Raw genomic sequence first — 9888 nt, forward strand, 5'->3', positions numbered from 1 at the left:
AGAGGAGAGTGCAAGCCCTGCTAGTCTCCATGTCTAATCAGAACACTTGTGTGTCCCAGTCTCTTTGTCTCCTGGGCCCCTCGGAGCAGAGGCCCTCCACTCCGGCACTGCACCTCAGGACATGCTGATAGCTGCCCGACCGCTACACAACAGGACAGGCACAGCTCATACTGGAATCAAGACTTGGTTGTTGTCACGAAGAAGTGCCGTCTGTTGTGAAGAGCGCAAAAATCGAGAAATGGTTGAAGCACAGACACCATTCAGATAATTACTTCACAAGTAATTATCCCTTCATAAAATCTCACTTGTAGTTTTCATTAAATTGTACAGGAATGTGCTTGTGGTGTATTCAATAATGACTCTAGTGACACTAGTAGTTAATGGCATTTAAATATCATTTATGTAAGCTATTCCTTAATTTTTAACTTCCTTTTCAAATTAAATTAGAGGATCTGTGCCCAACTTATTGTTATGCTACATGAAATATCTCAATATGTAGCAGGTAATGTGATGAATTTGAGCTCACTCAGTGGTCACTGCAGCTGAACTGATCACACAGTCTCTACAGTTTCCAAGCGGGACAGTGGCAGGTCAGGCGCGCCCCCTGCTCCGGTGTCTGTTCCATCGCGGGACAGCACGCGCGCTCTCGATTCAGCAGTTTCCCAGTTCCGTCTCCTCCATTACTGGCGAGGCTCAGAATCAATAAGTCAATAGTTTTGGCGTCTAAATCCTGCCCTATACGCAGAGATAGGCTATACAAACAGTCCAGACTGTAGTGCAGACTCTGTGAGATCAGTATTAATTAATAGCTAAAGACATTGTGTTTTGTGTGGAAATATCGGAAGGGTAATGCTATCTGGATTCCTATAATTATAGGCTCCCGTGTCAGGTGTTTATTAAATGTTCAATAAGAGGCGGTTAAGATGTCAGGAAATGAATCAGGCAAATTTGTAAGTCAAGTGAGGCAGGCGTTAATAAATCTTTCCCTACCGTTGGTTTACCCTATGAGCTGCCTGCATGTTTTCATACATGATGTCCAACTTTAGGCAATTACATAAAGAGGGGGGGGGCAACTTTTGCGTTCAGTGTAGATGGGCAGAGAGCCGAGCCTAATTACAGGCAGGTTATGCAGAAACGGTGTAACATTGTATCACTAACCGATGTTACTTTTTTGTCAGTGTCGAACATCCTTAATGCTGCACGTGTAACAAAGTGCAAGTTTTCCTATTTGTTAAAGGCATTATGATCGAGCCTAAGTAGCCTAATATTTATAATCTGTAACATTAAGGCGGTTACAAGTTGCACACACAAACATACCGCGGGTATAATTACAATAAAAATCCATCTTTGTTTTATGTAATCATCAGGCCATTTGGGATTGGCTCATGGGTCCGGGGGGATTTAATTTCGAGCAAGAATAACAGAGTTGTTTCAAATCTAAATGAGTAGCCTAAAAAAAAAGAAGAATATAATTGTGCAAAACTTGAGTCACTGAATGGGCCCCGTCTCTTTTTTTTTTTTTTTTTTTTTGTCGTTTATCTGCCAGTTTTCGCTTGTACTGGAAATTACCAGTCCTTCTCCACAAACCCTCCATAACCAAACTATGAATAATGCATCGGACCGGCGTGCACGCAGCAGCAGACACCGATGTTCCTGCTAAACGGGCCTGTCACAAACGTGACGTATCAAAAGCCCACAGCCACAGGAATTAATTATTAAGGATCAATTGTCTTTCATGTTTAATTGCAATAATAATAATAATAATAATAATAATAGTCTGATAGCCAATTGTTTTGTAAAAAAAATATTGTCGACTCGTTAAAGAAACGTTTGTTAATTTATTATATGAACGAAAAACATTTTTGTTTAGGCGGATTCATGTTTCACATGTGATGGAAAAACGTAAAACAATCTCATGATTTTTTTTTCCCTTTTTTCTTTTTTTTGTTTGTTTGTTTTTACTTTTGTAGAAACCCGTGCCTCAGGTGAGTTCACTTTTACTGTTATAAAAACATCAAAATTACATACAGAAAGCACATGATTTTTTTTTAATACACGGAAATAAAGTAAAATACAAAATGAACAACACCCCCCACCCCCACCCCAAACAAGGCATTCATGAAGCCACTAAGTAATAAAATAATGCATGTGTCTGGTTTATAAACATATTTTACACGTGCCCGTACCTGGTTGAATACAGTCTTCGTGTTACTGTAATTTGCGTGTTTGTTCACTGCGTTAAAGATGGCATTTCTGACAATATGTCCTCCTTTAAAAGGGGGTGGGGGGCAACAGGACAGGTCGCCTTGAGAAATATGGACACCAGATCGGGTTATCCTAACAAAAAGTTCAACATAGCCTACACATGTTTTACAATCTCACACTTCTGGTGTGTCGCCCGTTTTCACCTTTACCAGAGGAGGTCCAAACAAGGTCAAATAGGCCAGACATTCAAGTGAGAGTTGCCCTTTGTCTGGAGAGGGGGGTTGGGGGTGGGGGGATGGCTCACATCACGTCATCCGTGAAGACATACTCATGCAAACACTGCTGAGGCATTTTCAAATTGGACAAGAAACAGAGGGAGAAACACTTCGATTGCTGTCTTCTTCTTTCCTTTTCTTTTTTGCCAAAGAATTCCCGCTCTGTCCTTATACAGAGAAAATGGTTTTGAAATATAACGAGGCCAGCCTCTATATAGGTTCAAAATGAAATAATAATAATAATAATATAATAATAATAATAAAACACATCAAAACAACTGCAGAATGGTTCGCCTTGTTTGACAAAGTATTAACCGACCCAGCTGCATCCTCCTCCTCGGGGTGTCCCGCCGGCCTCCTCAGCCATGTGGCTGCAGGGAAGGGCGGTGCGTGTAGCCTTGCTATCCACCCCATCTGCTTTTTTTTTTCTTTTCTTTTCTTTTCTTTTTGGCGTCAAAACCACGTCTGTGTAGGCTATAACGTCACAGTCTCCTTTTATTTTTCTCATAAATAGCCTATATCTTATATTTTTGTTCGTTGTCCTTCGTTTAAAAACATAAATAACGTCCATGGATATTTTTTTCTCACTTTGTCCTTGGATTTTTTTTTTTTCTTCACTTTGTAAGCGTTTAAGTTCAGTGTCTCAGTCGCAAGTTCCGTAGTGCGTCCAGGCCTTGCGTCCTTAAACGTGTCCCTGTGGGGGGGTGGGGGGGTCACAGTCCCAACGCGGCCGTGTGCTTTTTGGCCTTCAGTCTTAGATCGGCGATGCTGGAGTTTTTGCTGGTGTTCTTGGCGGCAGCGGCGGCGGCCACGACGGAGGCGGCGGAGGCTGACTCTGCCGCGAGCGTCGCCAGGGGAAGGCCGAACGGCGGCGCTGGGAACATCATGTAGGGCGCGTGCGCCGCCAGGTGAGAGTGCAGGTGGTGCTGAGCGTGGGCCACGGCGCTGTCCAGCTGTAGCTGCGCCTGCACCTGAAAGGAGAAGGGCGGCACGTTGCAATGACTATCCTACAGGACGGGACGCACGGATGGGGGAGAGAAGGGGGAGAACATGCGTTAACTTTGCAGTGGGTTGTCTGAAGGGTCATTTCACTAGTGTGACTGCAGATTAGGCTCCTTTTTTATTTATTTATTTTTTAATGTATACCTACTTATTGTAACACAATGTGGTCGGTCGGATTTAAGAGTTCAAACGTCCTGCTTTAATTGCCGGAGCGTCAGTGAGCAATATCACTGTCCATGCCATTTAGCTCCTGGGGTTTTATTGGTTACTGCAACTCTTGTGAGTCAAAGATCAAATTTGTGTTTTTATTTTTATTTTTATGGATATCGACTTCATGAAATGTAATCTAAATCCAAACTTCTATGGCCTTTGGGAATCTTGGACTTTTCTTTACAGCCTAATAAACTCAACCGGTGCTCAAACTAAAGACTTCACTGAAACGACAGGCGATATAAAGTATGAATATAATTTCACAGCTTTAGCCAGATTCTTACTCTCATACTACAGGCTACCCTGTATACAGGTGCTCAAAGAATTAACCTATATAAAATAACGGTACAGGCTATACCTTCATGTGAGGCAAAACTTACTTAAATCTAGGTATTCGATAAAAAGGAAAATGCTTTACCACTACTAGTCTTGGCCTCCTGGGCCTACTAATATGTTTGTGTGCTCTAGTAAAACAGACAAATAGATGGTTAAAAAAAATAAAAATTAAAAAAGGAATTTTCCAATTAGGCTTTACAGACTCCTCTGTGTTGGCACAGTGTTTTTGTCAGTGTGGTAATAAGAGTTTAGTTACCCCCTACATTGGATCTGGAGTCTCTGCATAGCACTTGGGCAGAGCCTGTGCCAAGACAGCAGTCGGGGGATTGGTCTGGTTTTAAGACTAGACGCTTCAAAGTAACTTGCCTGTTGGAATGGCATCCGTAAAGCCCCCACGTTGACATATGGCGCTACACGACAAGCTTCAAACTGATTCGCTGCTCCAATCAGGACTCCTGCGAAAACACAGATGATAGCCTAATTGTGAGAAGAATATTCAGCGATACAAAGAGTAAACAGTAGGGCTCAATAACGAGCAGTAAAGCTGACTGTCGGAGTAAACTGTAATAACGTCCAAGATAGACAGTCACTAAAAAAGAAATCATGGTGCTTTTGATGGCATAATTAACTGGAAATTAAGCCACCAACTAAATACTAACAGTGCGTAAACATAAAGGCTGGCTCGCATTTGAGTGTGTGGTTGCTTTGCAAGTCAATAAAGTAAAGTGGAATAGACACAAACATATAGTTTTGTGTTGTGTGGGATAAAAGTGTACCTTTATGTAATTGGTTCTCCTGCTTTCTGCATTTGGCTCTTCTATTCTGGAACCAAACCTGTAGGGACACAAATTAATTAGAGACCCACTGATTGGCAGCTGCTTGCGAGGCCATGTGTAATTCCTCTCAAAGCGACAACAACCGCAGAAAAACAATATCCCCGAGGAGCAGTGAAATATTAATGGCACTGCTTAACCCCAGATTTTAATTATTACATTTAGTCTACAGCAGGGTGGGTGGGGAGGGTTGAAGCAGGGAGAAGGGAAACAGTGGAGTAAAAATGGAAAGTATAAATCTACTAAAGGGTAGATATTAAAATCATATTAGAAATGAAACGCTCTTGTTGGGAATGTGCAGGACTATTGGACTATAATAAATAACCTTGTCAGCGCTGGTTTCATCTTTCTATAGATTAGTGTCCCTGAAGAGTTGAATGGTCTCTCGGATATCGAATAGCAGCAATGCTATTATGGTTTTGGACATCAGAGCAAAGCGATCTGAGAGCATCTCCCTCTTTCTCTTTCCGCCTCCCTCTCATTAAATGACCGCTGAAATTAATTACCCTTATCTGCAGAAAATCCATGTCAGAGAAACGCTTAAATGCCTCGCAGTTTTGTCTAATCACCGCCATAACACGCACTCGCACAAAAACCGCGCTTCAAAGACAGCTCACTCCTCTTTTTCCTCCTGTTGAAATCGACAAGCGTCAGTTTCAGAGGAACGCCTTGGAACACAGATTAAACGATTTATTACTATGATAATCTGCTTTGAATCTCTCAGACAAAGCGCGGCCTGAATTAGCCCACGTCAGGATGCAGTCTCCTTTACATTAGGCCCATATACACGCACGGTGAAAGCATGATTGAAATATCATATTGACTTGGCTGTCAGCAGGCTTCATTTATTGATCAGAGTAGATGTCAATCGGAAGTCCTTTTGTGCACGCTTCAGGTATAATTTATTACTACGATAAAAGCAAAAATGCGCTGCAGTTATTGACTGAGGCACGATTTAAGAAAGAAAGAAAGAAAGAAAGAAATGTGTGGTCTGTGCGTGCAACTGGTAAAAATTTATAATGCCCCAGCAGAGATAAAAGAGAGAGAGAGGGTGAGCTGTTCTTGATTTGGGTAGAAAATAATACATAATTTATGCAAATCCCCGAGCTGTGCCCCTTGTTCGGGACACAATACGCCTTATTGGTGAGATTCCAGTTGAGGCCGGTATAGAGCCCTGCAAAAAGCTGGTTTTAACTTTTTTCGGGGGTGTGGTGTGGTGAGTTTAGGATGGGTTTTTTTTTTTTTTTTTTTTTTTTTTTTTTTTTTTTTTGGAGGGGCCCGTTTTGTGACACCTCCCACCTCCCATCCAAAACGACCGCCATGTTCGTCGTGGAGACAAATACTGTGTAGCGCCATACGGGATAAAAGAGAAATAAGATGCTGTAAGGTTTTTGATAAAACAAAACAAAACAAAACAAAAAAAAACAAACAAACAGTTGTCTATATGTTCATTGTCCCCCTGCAAGCCTTGCACAGGACATGTCTGGGCCCCCACCACCCATCCACCCACCTCATCCACCCCACACAGTCGATGAAGCCCTTACTCTGTGCGCAGATGGCCTATCCCAATGAAAAAACTACAGCAACACTGACAAACAGGGCCATGGTAACATATACACCCCGAAACCTAAGACAAATATTTGTAGGCTTTATTTGTTTCCGCCTGTTTGGACAATAAAGATCAAAAACGCAGTCTCGTGACATAAGCAGAGCCTAATTAAGATAATTACCACATTAAATAATCCAAACGTGCTGAGAGAAAACCTAATCACAGAGAATAATTGGGAGCGGAAGTGCCACGCTGTTGGTGATCTCTGCCTTCCTGTCTTATTTAAGATCTCATCCAACTTATTACAATTTCCAAAACACTTTTGGGGATCCTCTGAACGGTCTCACAAATACAGTCGGTGCACACTTGTCATATTGCACGGATAAACCTCCATCAAACAACATATTATCACCCTCACACCGTTTTCATGCGGGATAGCAAACAAAACAAGAATCAGTGAGGACTTTAAAATTCTTCCTCGAAAAGGAGAAATCACGAGAGAGCCGGGGAGGTTGGCGTTCCGTTATTATAATTATTATTAATTATTATTATTATTATTATAGGAAACATAATCTTACACTCCAACAATGGTGATGATGCTAATTACAGTAATAATGATAATTCATTTTTAATTATGTTTTAAAGCTTATTATTATTATTATTGTTATTATTATTATGTTTAATTGACTCTTCCTACCTGTACTCGGGCCTCCGACAGTCCCAGTCGCTGGCTAAGCTCCTCCCGCATGAAGGCGTCCGGATAGTGGGTCTCGTCGAAGAGCCGCTCCAGCTCATTGAGCTGCTCTAATGTGAAGTTAGTCCGACTTCTCCTCTGTTTGATTTTAGTTTGTGTCTCGTCTTCAATGGGCTTCGAGTCCTCTTTCCTCTCTTTTACATCCGTGGTGCCTGTTGTGCGAACGAAAAAATAGGGAGACATCAACATCATGTGGCTGCGCTGTGACCTCTAATCTGCTTATTACCGGACTGCACATTTCTGAGGTATTTTTAATATGTTTTTATCTGTAAAAAGGCTTCACTGTCACAAATATATATACATATATATATATATATATATATAAATTCTATGGGGTAATGCATAATTTGGATAGGTTATATAAACAGGTGAAATACAAGCCACCAACCCATTAAAGGGTGCATAACAATAACTATCCTAAAACAAAATCGTTAGAAATTTGCATCACCTTATATTGAATAAAAGCTTACAGCAGTCAAAGACAGCAAGTAAGAAAGAAAGACGTGCCCTCAAATATCACAGAGCTATCAGACCTCGGATGTTTTGTAGAGCTACATAAAGCTCTTTAATTATTAACTACTTATAAATATGCAACGCTGTGCCCACTGTTGGATGTCTGATACACGCTTGTCGCAGTTCCGCTTTTAACCACGCTGCCCATGACGAACAGATGTCTTTTTTTTTTTTCACAAGCACCCAGCTCTAAGATATCTTGTCCAGTGTGTTGTCACATTTTGTCCAGGTTTCAGAAAACACTCTGAGCGGGGCTGCACGGGACACATAAACATCTGCTCCACTTTCCTAAAAAATGTGAAGCAAATTTCCCCCCCTTGAAAATCTCAATCAGATGTAAATATTTCTATTTGCTTCAACCTTTGCTGTTCGAAGCACGTTGTTTTTTTTTATTTCACCTTGAATTTCTGGTTTATTTGTTTGCTAGTATTTTGGTTATGTAATCATATATATATATATATATATATATATATATATATATATATATATATATATATATATATATATATATATATATATATATATATATATATATATATATATATATAAATATATTACTGAGGAGAGCGGCGATAACTAATTATTCCTTCTGGTGTAAGCCTGTGTTATGTTGGTGTATGGGATTTGTATTCTACCGTCACACCTGAAAACACCTTTGTGACAACTGAAATGACAAGGCTCGTTTTGCAGCTCTCGTGTCCGGCGATTTGAATACCAGGTGTGTGTCGCGCCTTCTTTTAGTTCCAGTGCTCCCGTTATAGGCCTTATAATATAATATACAAAGATGCCTGAGGTAACTGACAATCACTTCCCCTTAAATGAATCTGATCAGTCTCAAGCTGCAACCTTACTGAAGACAAATCTAGGGCCACAATGTACATTGTTACTTGTATTATCACGTGATATAAAAAAATATGCATGATACTGCAAGTGCAATAATATTATAGAAATATGGATAGTTTTCCACATGGGGGCCTTATTGTTTGTCATATGTTGGCATTTTCAGATGTTCAGTATCAAGTATAAATTTAAACCTTTTTTTTAAATACATAAACCTATATTAAGCTATATTTTAATCAGCAGAAAAGTCTGGGAAATAGCCCATAAGGGTAGTTACCAAACTACTACTACACTTACCAAAAACAAATGATATCCTACACTTCCAGAAAGCAGCCGTTAATAATTTCTCTTCTTACCTCGCTTACTGTCTCTAACTAAACCGAGAATCGCTCCACTGGGCTTCTAAAATCTGTAGTATCCGTTTGGAAGATAATCATAAGCGCAACTCTTTTTCGCAGATAAACATGTGGCTGTATGTTCGATTATCTTCTCTGGGCTTGATCACTCCTCTCTCTCTCTTAAGTCCTCCAGACATTCCTGCTCATAAAGACTGTGTACAGTACACCGTGCAGTCCTACCGTCAATGAGTTTGGGGCTCCCGGCGTCCCTGATTCTTTCCGGGCCGAGCATGTCCGTTTCCCTGCCCGGCGAGAGCGCAACGTTCCGGTTAACGGCGGCCGGCTCCTCTCGGCTCCCCGGCTCCGCGGATAAAGACTCCCTGCTCCCTGCTCGCGTCGACCCGGTCTCCAACACCTCTCTGTAGGTTATCACTTCCTTCTTCTCCTTCACTTTCTGATCGAAAGACTTAGACACGAAAGCGGTGAGCTCTTCCATCACTGCTTCCTCTCCTCTTAAAAAAAAAATCACACACACCACACACCCTCACTCACACACTCTCTCCCTTTGCTCCACGACAGCTTAAGACATCAATGGTGTGGCTCGTTTTAAAGTCGACCCCTTGAAAATGATACAAGGTGATGCAGCCAACTCTGGACAGAGGTAAAAAATATATGAAGATATGTCTTCTCAGCCAATTCCTCCTCCTTTGGTAGCGGAGTTGGGAACCTGCTGGTGATCCTCTATTGAAGTCACAGTATTTATACTTTGCGGCGCCTTGCCCCCTTGATCCGTGCAAATTACCTCCCCTCAGGATGCCGGGATGAGCCCCCCTTCCCCTTCACTGATACTGGAGAGAGAGAGAGAAGCGGAGTAAAAAACATTAAGCAGCACCGCCGCTATTGGCCATTAATCCGAGACTGACAAGAAGGACTAATTAATTTAATTAAGCGCTCATTCGCTGCTATTGTCCTGAGTTAGTTTTTTAAACACCCGGGAGATGGTCATGGATCTCTCTCTCTCTCTCTCTCTCTC

At 41.4% G+C, this 9888-nt stretch overlaps 1 protein-coding gene across 1 annotated transcript; it reads right to left on the reverse strand.

Annotated features, from left to right (window-relative positions):
* Window positions 1-3193: 3193 nt before the first annotated feature.
* Window positions 3194-9582, reverse strand: LOC115790948 (short stature homeobox protein 2-like). Its single transcript, XM_030744978.1, has 5 exons — window positions 9096-9582; window positions 7108-7316; window positions 4805-4862; window positions 4395-4483; window positions 3194-3487 (listed from the first exon to the last, which is right to left on the reverse strand). Exons 1-5 carry the CDS (start codon window positions 9349-9351, stop codon window positions 3194-3196), a joined length of 906 nt encoding a protein of 301 aa, XP_030600838.1. The 5' UTR covers window positions 9352-9582.
* Between the last annotated feature and the right edge of the window lie 306 nt (window positions 9583-9888).

Source organism: Archocentrus centrarchus, chromosome 13, assembly GCF_007364275.1.
Source record: "Archocentrus centrarchus isolate MPI-CPG fArcCen1 chromosome 13, fArcCen1, whole genome shotgun sequence".
Taxonomy (NCBI): Eukaryota; Metazoa; Chordata; class Actinopteri; order Cichliformes; family Cichlidae; genus Archocentrus; species Archocentrus centrarchus.